Source organism: Cydia strobilella, chromosome Z (assembly GCF_947568885.1).
Source record: "Cydia strobilella chromosome Z, ilCydStro3.1, whole genome shotgun sequence".
In the NCBI taxonomy this organism is placed as follows: Eukaryota; Metazoa; Arthropoda; class Insecta; order Lepidoptera; family Tortricidae; genus Cydia; species Cydia strobilella.
This window is the reverse complement of record NC_086068.1, coordinates 44,467,962-44,485,722: the sequence shown is the minus strand read 5'-3', so window position 1 is coordinate 44,485,722 and position 17,761 is coordinate 44,467,962. Positions and strand designations below refer to the sequence as shown.

At 36.8% G+C, this 17,761-nt stretch overlaps 1 protein-coding gene across 2 annotated transcripts in view; it reads right to left on the bottom strand.

Annotated features, from left to right (window-relative positions):
• Positions 1-5,791: 5,791 nt before the first annotated feature.
• The window catches only part of LOC134753874 (serine/threonine-protein kinase Pak), a 47,912-nt gene continuing 35,942 nt past the window's right edge, over positions 5,792-17,761 (bottom strand). Inside the window, exons 7-13 of one of the 2 annotated variants that reach the window (XM_063689831.1) lie at positions 17,587-17,744; positions 16,855-16,983; positions 15,627-15,804; positions 9,436-9,637; positions 9,146-9,261; positions 8,241-8,459; positions 5,792-7,076 (exon numbers count right to left, since the gene is read on the bottom strand). In XM_063689831.1, coding sequence (XP_063545901.1) covers positions 6,993-7,076; positions 8,241-8,459; positions 9,146-9,261; positions 9,436-9,637; positions 15,627-15,804; positions 16,855-16,983; positions 17,587-17,744 — 1,086 coding nt within the window. In that variant the 3' untranslated portion in view covers positions 5,792-6,992. Of the gene's footprint in view, positions 7,077-8,240; positions 8,460-9,145; positions 9,262-9,435; positions 9,638-15,626; positions 15,805-16,854; positions 16,984-17,586; positions 17,748-17,761 lie in introns of both variants that reach the window. The other variant, XM_063689830.1, reaches the window with a different exon arrangement.

Here is a 17,761-nt window from a genome sequence, read left to right as displayed (position 1 = left end):
TATATATAACCATCTGCATTTTCAGTTTTAGTTTTAATCGTATGTCGATAGAAGGCAGTGAATTTACTGTGCCTACAAAATGTACTATGACTGTACTCCTCTATCCTATATATCCTCTTTGATGTACCTGTATCAACCACAGCTATGGACCTTCGTTTAATATTTTTTTAATTTTTAATTATTATAAGTTAGGAGCATTTAAAAATTTGTATGGAGGTGGTTTTTCGCTCTTAACTGAAAATAATCAAAAATTTTACAAAAATCAAACAAAAGGGCATAACTATGGTTATTATAGATCAAATTGCATTAATAAACATATGTTCTATAATGTGTATATCCAAGGAGGAAAATGGGGACTACGTTTGTATGGTGAGGCGGTCATCCCCTTTCCTCTTAATATTACAGGCCACGTACAAGGACACCATAAGTCAAAAATATAAAGACAAGTCTTAAATAAATATAAAAGTACGCGGTCATAGTGCTCCACACAATATTAGGTACACAGGAAAAACCTTATAAAACAAGCTAACATTATAATTATACATAATGAGATGGGCCCCTAGACAGCGGGCAGGCACAGCATTACGGAAACATACCTACCCCGACATCCTTTCTTATTCAATAATAATTATAAAATAATATACATTAATTGCAAACTTTCATTTAAAAAATACGCATGGGTAAGAATAAAAGCAGTAAAATGCACTACAATTACAATAAAATTAACGTAATAAAAAGCGAACACTGCGAAAAAAAAAGTATAAAATGATTCATTATAATACATAAGTGGCTTAAGTGCGCCAAGACTAAATATAATGTAGCTAAAGTTTCGGGTTTTAGGATTTTATAGAAACGTACACTTACTTATAAGCACACATCGGGGTTTTTGATGCGGGAATGCTTTCGTGCATTTATAAGGTGCATTTTTTTTATATTAGCCTATTTTGGTGTCCCACTGCTGGGCAAAGGCGTCCCCTCGTTTTTTGCATTTATTGTAAAATAATTACCAAACTATGAATTAATAAAAACAGGTAAGAAGCTCCTGCTTAGAAATTGTAAAATAGTATCGGTTTTTACCTATATTTTGGCTAGTGTATACCATTCCCGCACCAACAACCCCGATGTATGCTTATGAGTGTTCATGTCAAATAATAGCTCCAAATAAACTTTTTTTAACTAAGGAAAAATTAATAATTTAAAAATGATAATCGACGACGACTCCTCTGGTATCCACTCGGAGAGAGATACCGCGCAGCGCACACCGCAAGTTTTACGCTACAATGTGTAACACATATTTACATCATCACACGGATATGCTACGAACACAATTGCTATGAACAAATAAATTGGCATTGCAATTCATACAGAAAATTTCGTGTCAATCTTAAAAATATATTTATATTATATATTATTATACCGTTGAATCCGTTGAAGCTTCGTTATCAAACGTTAAATATTGGCTTCTTAGCTTTATCAGAAAGAAGTGTTAAAAAAAATATAGTCACGTACCCGACACTTTTCGGGAATGCCCCTGAAGGCGTTATCTACTTATTGTGCAGGGCCTGCTGGCAAGCGATTCTCAAGGGTACCTCATGTACAGAGAGCCGCAAAATTGCATAAACACATTAAAAATGTAATTCATCAGGTGTGCAATATAATTCATACAAACTACAATGTGCTACGAAAAGTCCATGAATTAATGCGATCTAAATGTTCATACACTTGCATCAATAAATATGTTAGGGTAGGTACCTACCTACTATAAACTGGTATGTACTCGTATCGTTACTGTTCAATTTGGTCAACCACGAGAATTATTGTGCGCGAACGCGATTACAAAAACATGCTCATATTTATAGTCGTCTTGTTTATATTCGCATCATAGGATTTGTATGAAAATTTTAAAACACAAAATAAGGCATTTATTTGTTACTTTTACGACAAACTTGAGAATGCTAAAGATGACACTGAAATATTTAAGACCGCAAAGCAACGTTTTAGAAATACCTTAGACATTAAAACTAGCAAATATATAAAAGACAAAGCTGGAACACTTCTCACATCAAATTATGCCATAACAATGCGATGGAAAGAATACTTTGAGGAACTCGCCAACGAAGAATTTCCAAGCGAGGAGCTAACATATATGAGACCTACATCTGGACCGATTTTTGCCATTAGTAAAACCGAAGTAACCCATGCTGTCAGAAAAATGAAGAATAGGAAAGCAGTAGGTCCAGATGAAACACCAGCCGAAATTTGGAAGATGCTTGGTGATATTGGAATTACCTGGCTGACAAAACTATTTAATCTTATTCTCACCACTGGAAATATCCCTAATTCATGGCGCAAAAGCTATCTAACCCCATTCTTCAAAAATAAAGGAGACGTTGGCCAATGCTCAAATTACAGAGGTATCAAGTTAACCTCGCACACCCTTAAAATCTGGGAGCGAATTATAAGTAGCCGTTTAATACAACTAACCACCCTATCGGAGAACCAATTCGGCTTCACGGCAGGAAGGTCGACAACGGATGCCATTCAAACAATAAGAATAATTATGGAAAAACACAGAGCTAATAAGGAGGACTTGCACATGATCTTCATCGACCTCGAAAAAGCGTTCGATAGAGTACCTCGAAAACTAGTTTGGCAATCGATGCGAGCGCAGAACATTCCCGAAAAATATATCGACATAATCAGGGATATGTACCATAACTGCACAACTCAAGTCAAAACCCCAGCTGGCAATAGCGACCCCTTTGAAGACAAAGTTGGTGTTCACCAGGGCTCCGCCCTAAGCCCTCTATTGTTTAATTTAGTCATGAACTATTTAACAAAGGACCTGCAAATGCCGCTACCATGGTGCATGCTTTATGCAGACGATATAGTACTCGCCACTAAATCTGCAGAAGATATGCAAAGAGAGCTTACATCTTGGGTTAAGGTATTGGAACAAAATGGTCTTCGTGTTAGCAGGAGCAAAACCGAATATATGCACTGCTTAGCTTCTAACGCCCAAACTGACAAAAATGTATACATCGGCGACCTACCTGTACCGAAGGTCAAAAGGTTTAAATACTTGGGATCAGTTATAACATCTGACGCAGACATACATGCAGACGTCTGTCATAGAACTCAAGCAGCGTGGCTTAAGTGGCGAAGCCTGTCCGGGTCCTATGTGACAGCCATATGCCCATTAAAACAAAAGGAAAAGCTTACAAAACTGCAGTGAGACCAGCCTTTTTGTATGGGTCGGAATGCTGGGCTGTAAAGAAATCTCATGAGCAACTCCTGCATGTCAATAAGATGAAGATGCTTCGCTGGGCAGGTGTGGTGTCACGAGACTAGACCGGATAAGGAACGAATACGTCCGCGGAAGTTTCAAAGTAGCCCCAATTAGAGAGAAACTCCTTGCAACCCGACTAAGATGGTACGGCCAAATACAAAGAAGAGGAAAGGAAGTTGTCGTCAATATTGCATTGAACCTTCCGGAACAACCGAGAGGAAGAGGAAGACCAAAATCCACATGGTGGTCCAATATTAGAACCGACCTAGAGAACCTGAACATAGCAGAAGAGACAACCCAGAACCGACTACTCTGGCGCAAAGTGACAAGGAGACCCGACCCCACGTAGGTGGGATAAGGGAAGGAAGAAGAAGAAGACAAAATAAGGCATTTAGCGATTCTATAATTTTTTACAACTTTGCACAAATGAGTTACTAACTATTATCCACAGGAAGATCAACTTTTGTTTTAAAATCTAAATATATGACCCATATACATATAACACTTTGATGGTTGTCACTGATACGGAAGGTAGGTATTATTCGCCGAAATTCTTGGTGACTTTGCTTTATCTCTTTACTTTGCTGAGCATTCTGCGCCACCTAACTTAAAAACGGTTGAGCATATGAAAAAAAAAGTTCCGTGACTATTAAGACATCTTACAGAACACCATAATATAAGACTTATACGTTTCCAGCTTATTATAATTTATCTCTCATTCCGTGGTGAAACTTTTATTTGACTGGATTATTAAGGTTATTAATTGACCAAATACAATAATAATAACAAAAACAATATTTCGCAAATACGCCTTAAAAGTTGCAAAAATTTTTAATGGAAACACTCGCAGACATCTAATGTACAACACCTCACATATATTGATTAAGTCATGTTTAAGGCAACATTATCCATCCATTATAAATCCATCCCTTCGACTTGGGTACCGCTAACGCCACGCCGCCACGCCGCCACGCCATGATTTAATGTCCGATTTCATGGGCGTATTGGATTGTTCAAAAGGATTGCTCGAGTCTATACCGGATTATGTCAATTGGCTCTCGTAGCAGATGGTACAAATATAACTCGAAAGTTTTTTTATGGGACTGCAACTATATAACGGATATAGGAATTCTTCTATTCCACATTAAAAACTTATAAAAATCACCAAGAGTGTATAATTGTTCGTGGTTTAAATTATAATTGATCCACATACATTCCTCTTCCTTAAGAGGTCCTAAATAACATTGGAAGATTTTAAAAAAGGTTGTTTATTTATTAAATAATTCTGTTGTAGGTTGGCAAATGCCCAAAAGTCAATTTCATTGATGTTTCTGCCTTACTGTACTCGATAGCTACCTCCAGATTTGAGGTAATAACTATAACGGACCTAACGTATTCTACAATGTACATTGTACAAGATCTACGAACTTTTAACTGCCAGTCTTCATTTGCAGCTACATTATTTATTACATTAGTAATGCCAAAATATCTAAGAGATCTATCTATTTCTATCGATCCTAGAGTCAATCTCTATATGACGTCACAGTTGAAAAAACACGTCAATAAGAGATATCGTCGCTAATTAATAATAAATAACACCGCTACGTTACATAGGATTCCTTAAATACTTTAATTACTGGACTGCACTCTTAATTAATCTCTTCATGTAAAAATATGATCACTTTATTTTCAGCAGTCACTATACAGATAAAATATTGCTCTCTAACTATCGTCATCATTAACATAATGCCTAGATGTTTTTCCAAAGAGTATAATACGTCAGCCACTCGCTGAACTGCCGAGCTTCACCCTTTCACAACACTTGTAGGTACTAACTGTTCGACGACAGCTTAGTTAAACGAACTGAGTGGCTCGTTTACGGGACTCGAACGGAACAAATAGGCATTCTCTAAAGGTCCTGTCCTGTCCTGACTCCTGAACCAATGGCCAAGTAAGGTCCAACCAGTATTTCATCAGTAAGTTAAATACCGACTGTCGTGAAACTATATGTATGATATTTATCTATTTATTGCTCTCATGGTACACGATGTGTATCATCCGCTGGGGCATCAGGGAGACGTCCGAGTGCTCGCCACTTTCCCAGAACATGACATTTTTAAACATAAGACATTGTCAACAGAGATGATAGCAGGGTGTCATCTATTGGGCATTGGCATGTCGAGCATTAGGCCGTTTACCTTGATATTGCAAAAGATAAAAAGAAATAAAAAGTAAAACTACTAAATGGATAGTGATGGTGAGACCCGCCTTTTCTATAACAGTGGTATAGGCTGTTGAGTATTTAACCCTTAAATGCATGATTTTTTGTATAACTTTTTAATAAATTGAAATAGATGTGTCATGTTGTATAGATTGAGGGAATAATATTTTGGATAGCTGCATATTGAGCCACGGACCATCAAATATACGATGCATATATACATCATTATGCATTTAAGGGTTAAGTCCTTTGATGTTATTTACTCGTGTGTACTAAAAAAGCCATACATTTTCATGTTGCAGCGCTTTAAATAATTCATATATAACCTAAACAAGTACGTAACAAAATGTGTAGCCAATTTATGCTCCTCATATTTTTCCACGTTACCAAAGATTAATTTGATTAAGTAAGATGTGTCAACTCTAAGAAAAATTCCTGTTTCGAATAAGACAGTTATGTAGATGGCGCTGTACAGCCCCGTTAACACGCTATGCGGTAACTCTGGTTGTCAAATATAACAAGCAATAACTCTGCACGACACTTAGACATAAACATACCTACTAGTCATCGGCAGCGGTATCATGGTCGCCATTTATCACCTGTCATGCCATGCGTCACTTTCGCAATTACATATTTGTTAGAACGTGACAGGCATGGTGACAAATGACAAAGAGCTGACCATCTTAGCCCTACAGAAGTGAAGTCTTATACTTATTCCAAAAATTATTGATATAAAGAACCATCTTTAAAAAATGCGTAGCCCTAGAGATATGGGAAATGATAATGTGGATAATAATAAAATAACAATGCACTGTATTAAATAATCTATGCATCTACTGTCATTTGCATACCTATACGAGTTAACTTTATATTTTTATCCCAAACTCATTAAAAAAGAGGGTCAACATTTCATTTTAACTGTTCATCAGGATGACTCCTGGTTATTGGTGAATAATAGTAATTTCTCATTAACTAAGATGACAGAGTGAAACTACGACATCACATTTGATGGTCAGGTCCGATCATCATAACACACGAATGTACTTCACGCGTCGATCTCTTGACCTGCCATAACAAGTGATGCCAACGTTTACATCCCATTTTATGTACCATCTAATTATTACATACGACGAATATATACGACGACGTATAAAGACCATTTTTAGTATCACGGAGGTGGAGTATACATTATCCTAATATTTTCTACACAGGTCTTAGCTAGGTGATCGAAAACGTTAATCGTGTGAAAAACGCATTTTTTAGCTATCAGTCTAAGTGATTGTCTGGAAGTACTGAAAGTTTATCACAAATACGATCAATTTATGTAAATGAACCAAAAGAGGTTAATGTATTAATTAGTAATATTCGTACTGTGGCTGAGGTATGTGTGTGTGTGTGTGTGTGTGTGTGTGTGTTAGTAGGATGCAGCAGGCACTGAAGGCGCTAGGGGTGCGCGGTCGCGGCGACCGCCGGCAGCCTGCGCTAATGCCCCTTGGCGGCTTCCTTCGCCGCCATGATCACCGGCGTTAGCGACGCCAGAGGCCGGGCCAACTTCAAAAACGGATGCTGAAATGAATATTCTTTTTAGTACCTTACAGTCTTGATCACACACATGCATATTTCTTTTAAAACGGCAGTTCTCCGCTGTCATGAAATAAACTGTTGCTTTGTGATAAATAGACAGAAGCAAAATATAAGTTAATGTACTAATTTAAGTACACGATGTTGAACGGTCTCATACATTATGCGGGAAGTTAACAAATATTCTCACGCCGAGGTAAAGCGACAGGCCATCATGAACCAGAGTACATTTAATTCCAAGTCAATGTATTTTAGGCATACAAGGTGTTTTATTATTATTATTAAATATAAATAGATTAGAAGAAATACTTGTAGCGTATTATTGTATTGGAGCACTAACGTGTGATAAGACAACCACGAGTGGCCATATACAAGATCGATTTTTTAAATGGGGGGCAGCTACAAGGGATCCCTTGCTGCTACGCCAAAATGGTCTCAGGAGAAACTTCCCTTACTTTTTAGGGTTCCGTACCCAAAGAGTAAAAACGGGACCCTATTACTAAGACTCCACTGTCCGTCTTTTTGTCACCAGGCTGTATCCCATAAACCGTGATAGCTAGACAATTGAAATTTTCACAGATAAATAAATAAATAAATTTATATTTATTATAGGACATTCTTACACAGATTGACTTCCCACGGTAAGCCCAAGGGGGCTTGTGTTATGGGTACTCAGACAACGATATATATATAATATTATATAAATACTTAAATACATAGAAAACACTCATGACTCAGGAATAAATATCTGTGCTCATCACACAAATAAATGCCCTTACCGGGATTCGAACACAGGACCATCGGCTTCACAGGCAGGGTCACTACCCACTAGGCCAGACCGGTCGTTAACACAGACAGACGACACAGACAGACAGACAGTTGCTGTATTTTTGCCGCTATAACAACAAATACTAAAAAGTACGGAACCCTCGGTGGGAGAGTCCGACTCGCACTTGTCAGGTTTTTTAATTAACGATTATGGGGGAAAAAATACAGTCAGCGAGAAAATCGTCAATAGTGACAAAAAAATGTTTGATGGCAATCGATTCCATTTCTATTCAGGATCACAAGCTTCTTAGGGAGCAACCTAGGTTAGGTTAGGTTAGGTTATGGCACTAGAAGAGTAAGGCACAAGTTGGTATAAGTAACCTTTAACAAATCAAGCGCGGTGGCGCGCCGCTCGACGTCCACCTCGAGGCACTTGTCGAGGAAGTCCTGGAACACGGGACTGAGCTTGTCCTTGTCCTTGATGTCCGGCTTCCCATTGGTCGCGATCAGGTACAGAGCTCGAAGAGGATTTTCATTCAGATAAGGCGGTTCTCCTTCGATCATCTCTATAGCCATAATACCTAACGACCATACGTCCACCTGCAATATACCTAACACTTTTACTACTGTACTTTATCATTCTGATACTGTCTATGTGTTCTTGAGTAATATAAGTAATTAAATACACTCACTTATAAATTGAAGTTTTTGAAATAAACTCTTTTACCTTAAGTCTAAGGGTGCTATTCCACCTGTCCAATATTTGATCAAATGTGCATTGCGTTTCACTCTCTCATTAAGCAAAATGTGAAACGCAAATACAAAGGACCATAGGCAACTTTGTATGGAGCGTGCAGTACTGAAATATTGGTACATTAGTCAAAATGTCGTCACCCTTATCCTTATCTTATTACCTAAGCAATTGACGCATAGTCCGTTGATCAAATATTGGACAGATGGAATACCACCCTAACCTAAGCTCTCTGAAATAAGTAATCTTTGTAAACTGTACTAACTGCAATATAACACTTTAAACTCGCGTTTTGAACACGTATTTAATTATACGAACGGGTCTACCGTCGCTGCTGAAACATCGGGATTTAAGGTAAAAACAATAAAATCAAATCGCTGTAGACCCGTTGGTATAATTAAATATGTGTACTAACTGCAGTTGGCAGCTTAGGTATTAGGTATAATCTCATATCATAGCTCAGCTCACAAGGTTGACGTCAAGATTTTTCAATGTTCTATTTCCAGTGTAGGTATTGTCAATCATTTAAGTTTACCTTTGGTCCATATTGCTTTCTCGTGACAACTTCAGGAGCCATCCAGTACGGAGTTCCCACCATCGTCGTTCGTTTGTTTTGTTCGGGGGATATTTGCGCACAAAAACCGAAGTCAGCTGCAATGGAGCAATTTTGTTTAGTTACACAATCTGAAGCAATTGTCACTCAAACATATTTATTTATTACATAATAGATTACAATATAAATTACTATAAACTAATCTGATCAACGAATAACAAGCAATGCATACATAACATGATATCAGTGATTTGTTTGTGTATGTTACTTACTCAACTTAACTTGTCCATCAAGGCCTAGTAGAATGTTATCAGACTTGATATCTCGATGTATGACGTGGTTGGTGTGAAGGAAGTGCAGCGCCTGCAGCACCTCGCGGCACACGGCCGCGATCTGCCCCTCGTCCATGCAAGTCTCCGTCACCACGTCCGTCAGCGACCCGCCCGCCAGGTACTCCATCACTACCCACAGTTCCTATACTCCATCCAACCAACCAACCAACCAACATCATCAATTCTCTTCACTTAACTAACCCTTACATTACATTACATTACATTACATTACATCCTCACCTCATCTCATCTATACAATACCTATTCATATCTAATATTATATTAAAGCTCTTTAACGACACGAAGGTAATTGATTATTGGGGCATTTCACGCCAAGCGGCCAGCGAAAAAAGTGTCAGGTCATAGAATTTGCTGTTATTTGGAATAATTATACTACTCGATGTCCTGAATTTGGGTATATTTTTATTTTATTTTTATTCGGCACCATTTCCGGTTTAGAAGCATTTAAAAAATGGACGAAATTAGAGTACAGCATTTTTCAAAAGCTGATCAGCTGAGCTGTTTATTATATCATAAACTGAAAAATAAGTTGAACATTGGTTTTTATACAATTCTAATTGCTATTTCTCGAAGTTCTAAAAATTTTTATTTTTTTAATTTTTTCATACAAAAAACCGGAAATGAAAATTTCAAGTCGAATTTATATAAAGTTCGGTATTTTTGAAATTTTTTATTTTTACTTCAAAATGTAGCTTGTTGTTTATAAAAAATACCTGGAAAGTTTGAGAACGGGATCTGCACTAGCTTTGGAGACACATGAGCTAAAGTGCGAAAGTACCGGTCTGAGCGCCGTACTGGCGATTCCTTAGTAACCCAGTAAAATAAAGGATTTGACCTAGGAATGACAACTAATAAGCTGGAAACTTATATAACTACACCTTCGTTATGACGGTCTATAAGTTACGTTAAAAGACGCAGAAAATTTCGTGTTCGCGTCGGAAGTTATTCAAGGTCAAAGGTCACAAAAATTGCTTTATCACGAATATCAAGGTTTCCATGGCTCCAATGATTTAAATGAAGATTGTAGAGCATAAAATTTATGACAAGTCATGTTCCAGACATTTTTTTTAGATTCTCAACCGTTTTGCAGGATAGACGGCGCCGGCGCAGAACGCGTAACGGTCAACCATACGTTCCGTAATGCAAGTTCACCGTGAATTTCGGTTAATAATAACTTCTATAAAGTTATCAAATTCATTCATTAGATGCTATTTACGGATCATACGCTGATATTGTAACACAATGTGTCCCTCCTGTGGACAATAGTAATAGTGTGGCTTGTATGCATTTATGCAATCATTTTCTGACATACCTAGTCTAATATACCCCTTTATTCAGGGTTAATTAGAAAATTACTTAGGCTTGGTTGCCTCTAACGTTAAGTATGTCCACAAAAAGTCCAAGAAGAACAAATAACACAAGTAAACATTTTTACCCCATGTATCTATGTGAGCTGTCTTCAACATTTGCAAACCTTGACTATTTGTAGTTGGTTATACATTGAGTTAAAATTTGTCATATTTATGAAAAACCAATGGCATTGTAATAATATTGTTATGACATTAGATGGCCATACCATAGAGACTCTTATGCAACGCAACCTTATTGAGATTAGGTTTGTTAGATTCATCTAAATGAGCAGATAATTGTGAAATAAAAGTACATTCGGCGATAAAAGATTCATCAAAATGAAATAGAAAACTTTATTTCAGGCAACTAGGCGCCCATATAATTATAAATACTTTAAAACTAGCATACATATTATAAAATATATATTTAAAAACAAAACATACAAAATACATTATGGCTGCGATGCATTACGCAACTCCGCTGTGTCAGAGAGCCGGCCGCGGAACCGCCGGAATTTGACACCCTTCGGCCAAAACTCTTCCTTAAACGCACAGAAGCTGTTAACTACTGTCCACAGGAGGGACAACTTTTGTTATAATATCAGCGTATGATCCGTAAATAGCATCTTATGACTGTGATAACTTTGTAGGAGTTATTATTAAACGGAATTTACGGTGAACTTACGGAACGTATGGTTTGACCGTTACGCGTTCTGCGCCGGCGCCGTCTACCTATCCTACAAAACGGTTGAGAATCTGAAAAAAATGTCTGGAACATGACTTGTCATCAATTTCATGCTCTACAATCTTCATTTATATGCAAACATCATTGGAGCCATGGAAACCTTGATATTCGTGATAAAGCAATTTTTGTGACCCTTGACCTTGAATAACTTCCGACACGAACACGAAGTTTTCTGCATCTTTTAACGTAACGTATAGACCGTGTAGTTATATACGTTACCAGCTTATTATTTGTCATTCCTAGGTCAAATCATTTATTTGACTGGGTTACAAAGGAATCGCCAGTACGGCGCTCGGACCGGCACGTTCGCACTTTAGCGCATGTATCTCCAAAGCTAATGCAGATCCCATTCTCAAACTTTCCAGGTATTTTTTATGAACAACAAGCTACAGTTTGAAGTAAAAATAAAAAAATTCAAAAATACCGAACTTTATATAAATTCGACTTGAAATTTTCATTTCCGGTGTTTTGGTATGAAAAAATTAAAAAAAAAAAAAAATTTTAGAACCGCGAGAAAGAGCAATTAAAATTGTATAAAAACCAATATTCAACTTATTTTTCAATTTATGATATAATAGCTGCATCAGCTTTTGAAACACGAATTAATAAACTAGTGGATGTGAAATGACTCCTATTTAGTATGAAAACCAGTGTCGCTAAACTCACACATTCATAGCCACGTTAAAATACGTCACACACTTACAAAATTGCTCTGATTCGTAGCAACTTTCCATACCAAAAAGTTATTACCGGTGGACATTTCTCGAACGAATATCAACTGTAGGCTACATGAGTGACGGTTTAAAATATAATGTCAAAGCTGTATGACATACGACTCTTTCATTATCTCATTCATCTCACAAAAGCTCGCTCAACGTTCACCTAATACAACTACTCAACACCAGATGGCGTTATTTTATATAATTTTAAAATCACTTACTTATTACAGGCGAGAAAAGGGCTAAAAAACCAGTATAAGTAAGGTCTAATTACGCATGGTTTGTTACGGATCTCACGGTCACGTTACACTGGTGTTTTCGAGACCTCTACACGCCTGCGAGTAGCTAACCGTTGGAACTTCTTTCCATTCGACGATATAGGGAGGGGACAGTGTAATCGGAGTGTTTTATCGATATTTGTGTGTTCAGTTAGGTATTGATATTTCATTACCGTATGTTTTAACACATTTAGATGATACTTTATTTATGATTATAATATAGGTAGTGATAATCGTGATTGTATGAAAAATAATATGTAGTACAGTACAACAAATATCTAACTAGAAATTTGTTTCTTATTAATTGACCAACTAGGTTGTTAATGTGAACATTAAATATATCTTAAAGTCAAACAGATAAAATCATAGTTCTTTAAAGGTCTATTAACTCGGTATTGCTGTTATTTTGTGATCACAAATCTGCAATTACTTACATAGGTAAGTATTCGTCTTTAACAATATATTTACTTGTAGCAGCATTTAAGGCCAATCTAGACGGGACAACCTGATTAAATTGTCAAATTAATTGTATGGTGTGAAAGCATACATGAAACTGGCTCATCGATCCCACTTGATTTGATTGTAAGATTGTGACCTATCAAATCAGGAAGGGGGGCGGCAAAATTCCAATATTTAACGCTAGTTTGCGTGGTACGGAACACTTTTTATTAATTTAGTGAGCCCGAATGTCACTAATAATTACTAAATTAGTAACTAAGTTTTAGGCGTGTGGACGCTAGATGAGATGTATGGCAATGTTATCCCCAGAAATCTTTCTCTAAGAAATGCTCCTAGCAAATGGTGCTATATTTTTGCGGAAACTTATTTTCTTGCCCAGTAGCATTGATCCATTTATTTTTAATATCGGCATCTTGTGGTAACCTAAAATAATTAATAATAAAGAAATAGAGAATATAAAACGTTTATTCATGGCACATTGCATGCATTGTACGCATAAGTGCATTAAGTACCTAGTCTAATTATATTAACGATGAAAATATGATGGGTGTAAAAAACAAAAACGTATGTAAAGGAATACGAAGGTTTGAAAGGTTGCCATGAAATGACCCCGACTTAACTTAGTGCTTGATGACCAGAGCTGCCATATTTACTAAGACATTGATTATCCCAAATAATAATTAGAAACGTGTCTAAAATAATAATTTATTACCGAACTACCAAACATCAAACTTGAAATATCGTAACTTTAACTTTATCGATATAAATATCGACATTGCGCAGCATCTGAGTAGCGAAGTTATTTGACATTTAGGATAGCGAATATTCCAGATAAACGTAAAGAATAGTGACAAAGGATTGTGAACTCTAAGTTCTAACTGATAAAATATAGATTTACTTAACGAACATTCGTAAATAATGCAAAATATACAGATTTTTCGTATTTATCGGATTATATTTAAATAAATAACCACCGGTGATAGGAAATACCTCCACGTGAAAGATTTTTTAAACCGCTGTGATTTCTGCAGCTTAATACTGCACAATACGGCATTTTAAATTTAATTATCAATTTTTGTTAGACGAGCGTACGTACGACGTGAATGTCATTCGAGCATGAAGTTTACACAACAACTGAGCATAGTCTGTGCATAAAGTGAGTCGGTCGCTACTAACTGTCGGATAGACGGGAACGCCCACTTGCCATCTCCATCCTACTCCGTGTTTTGAAAAATGCTCTTCTTTGATTTCGTCCGTTTTTTAAATGCTTCTAAACCGGAAATGGTGCAGAATAAAAATAAAATGAAAATATACCCAAATTCAGGACATCGAGTAGTATAATTATTCCAAATATCAGCAAATTCTATGTAGAGTGGCTACAATTAAATATCTTGGCGTTGTCATCGACGATAAGTTGCAATGGGGTCCCCACATATCTACCACTACTAAGAGAATCCGAAAACTAATATTTATATTTAAAAGCTTGCGAATGGTGGCGGATCACAATCTCTTACTACAGACATATGATGCCCTATGCCAAAGTGTCTTTGAGCTACTGCATATGCTTTTGGGGAGGTGCAGCCAAAACACATCTTATAGAGCTTGAGCGCGCACAACGAGCAGTTTTAAAAGTAATGCTCTATCTTCCATATCGATACCCCACTGAGCCGCTTTTTAATATAGCAGAAGTTTTAAGTGTACGCAAACTTTTTATTTACCATACACTGCGAAGATACCACAGACTAATAGCCCTTACAATCACAATTGGCAACAAACGCATAGCTCACTACACTACCCAGTACCCCGCTGTAATAGTGCATAGTCTAAAAGGCATTTTTCCTTCTTGGCTCCATACTTATACAAAAAAGCAAACAATACCCTTAATATAAACAACGTTAGTAATTTTCAATTAAAAAACATAATTAAGATTTGGTTAACATCATTAAACTATAGTGAAGCAGAAGAGTTATTACGAAGCGTGTTCTAGTACAATCCAAAATAACCAGACACACACGCGCGTTACACACAGAAACACACACATATCCCAAAAATCAGACACACATAATACTCACTCACGCGCGCGTACATACACATCATCATAGTCTCAAATATTTACTTATTTCTCTAATTTAAATATTGTTAAAATTATATTATAAAATGTGTAACAGTGTAACCATACGCTAGTAATCGGGAAGAAGCTGACTCTTGAGACACAGGGAAACCTACTTTGAGAGCCAGGAACCAATGTTATGTAATAATTTAAAGTTGCAATAAAGATTATTTTATTTTATTTATTTATTATTTATGTATTGCTGTAAGTTATGTAGCCACTTGAAAACCTGATTAATTTATTAATACACTAGTGGTCCTAGCCAACTTCGTACAGCCAATTTAGCGTCTAGCTAAATTTAATTTAGGAATGTATTAAGTCAGTTTGGTCACCATTTTAATAACTATTGTGCTAATCGGGGCAGAGACGCATCCAACAAGTCAGAAATCATTGAAATCGGTCTAGCAGCTGTTGAGTTGTTTTATAGGTACATACATATAGAAGATTTACCTCATTAACCAAATAACTGTCTAGATAGTTAACAACGTTGTTGTGTTTGTTCTCCCGCATGACCAAGATCTCATTGATGATGAGCTCTTTCTTAGGTTGCTGGCTGAGGTTCATCTGTTTGATAGCCACTTCCATGCCCGTTGATGTTTCGATAGCCGTGTATACAGTGCCAGATGCCCTACAAAATATACATTATTATACAACAAAGAGGATATAATAAGATAAAGCGGTACTGTCATAGTACATTTTGTAACCACTGTAAATTCACTGCCATCTATCGACATACTTTAAAACTAAAAATGAAGATTTATAAAAATAAGTTAAAATGTATTTATATATGGATAAATGATTTTGTTATTTGCATTAATTATTTTTATATGATTTTGACCCATGTTCTTTCACTGATATGCGTTAAAATTATAAATAACAAACGAAACCGTCAACGCCCTCTATACGAGAGTAGGCCAAAACTAGTGGCGCCATCTGATCGAGAATCAAATTTTCGTGATTTTCGAGGCACGTTTTTTCCTTAGACTGTATCCATCTATTACGGAGTTATATCTATCATTGTTATACAATAATCACAGTGATAATACGCATACTACTGTTGTAATATTTAGTTACACCAAAGAGGATATAATAAGTTATATCTATCTATATACGGAGTTATATCTATCTTTGGTTACACTCACTCACATCGTCATCAGACGCATATTTTTAACACAATTCATTGAAAGTAAGTACCTACATATTATCATAGAGATAAAAGTAAGCTTCGAGTGTTCACTCCATACAAGTTTTCTTACTTAATAACAATTAGTTACCTGTACGAGAGATATGGTAAAACGTATTAACCTTTTGGACGCCAATGACCGATATATACGCACCGTAGGTATCAACGCCAAAGACGATGGTCATAGACTGTGGTCATCAACAGCAACATAGACCTACGTGCATGTGCATAAAGTTCAATTTAAGTTTTGACACTTCGGTGACGTGGCGTCTGGATGACAGCTTTTGTGTCTGACACGGCGTCGAAAACGTTAATAAGTTAGAAACTCGCTTAAAACTTATTATTTCTTGTATTTCAATGCAATGGGTCTTTAACGTTTTTGCTTGATTGTCTTTCAAATAAATATCAACTGTAGAAATGATATTAAAATTGCAATAATATGCTGGATAGGATTTCTCCCCTTCTAGAAACTATAGTTAGCGATACCATACGTACCCTTGGCCAATTTTTTCCATTTTTGTATATTTCCGATTAGGATCACCAACGCTAACAATCGTTCTTAACTTCTCTAAAATCTCCTCATCAGTCATTTTCTTTTTCCTTTGCTGCTGTCCAGTCGCTCTTCTGGAAATATATAATGCTGTTATGTTCATATTGAAAAATATTAAGAGGGGCTAACGCAAAGTTAGGGTTTATATATTGAATTGTAACACTTTTAACAAAGGCAAATGCTATGAAAATGCTTAAAAGGTTATAGTTGACTCGATAGAAAATAATCACGAAAACATGTTAATTTTCCTTTATATTCAACTACTTGACTAGCAAATTTGTAAACTGAAGTATACTATGTAAAACGTTAAAACCCGCGCGATCGCTAATCTTACATCCCCTCAAGCTGCACATATAAACGGTAATTGAAGTCAACCAATATAAATGACGTGTGTTGGTGTTGACAGTCTTAGTGGATATAACCAAATGGAGTAGCCATTAACAGGCGTTCCCCTCTGTCGAAAATAGTCGGCCAATGGTCATACACAATGTATGGACTGACGTTTATCTGACATGGCTATTTTTACGTTACGTATACATTCGACGAAACACAAAATCCCCAGACTTTTTTGTACAGAAAATTACAGAGGCAAGGCATCTCCGTTTGTGGTTATATCCTGTTAAGTTGACAGTTGTTGTTGTTGTTGTAGGTGAGAGTGATTGAAGAGTGTAAATTACCCGGTTTCGGTGTTGGTCTGTGCGCCGTTAGAGGGCGGTGGGTGCGGTGGGTGCGGCGCGTGCGCGGGCGGCGTCTGCGGCGCCGGCGCGGCCGTCGGATTCTTGTTGCGGTCCAGCGGCGTCGGCACCGGGCTCACCACCTCCACTCTGCTGGCTATCTGCTGCGGTAATAATG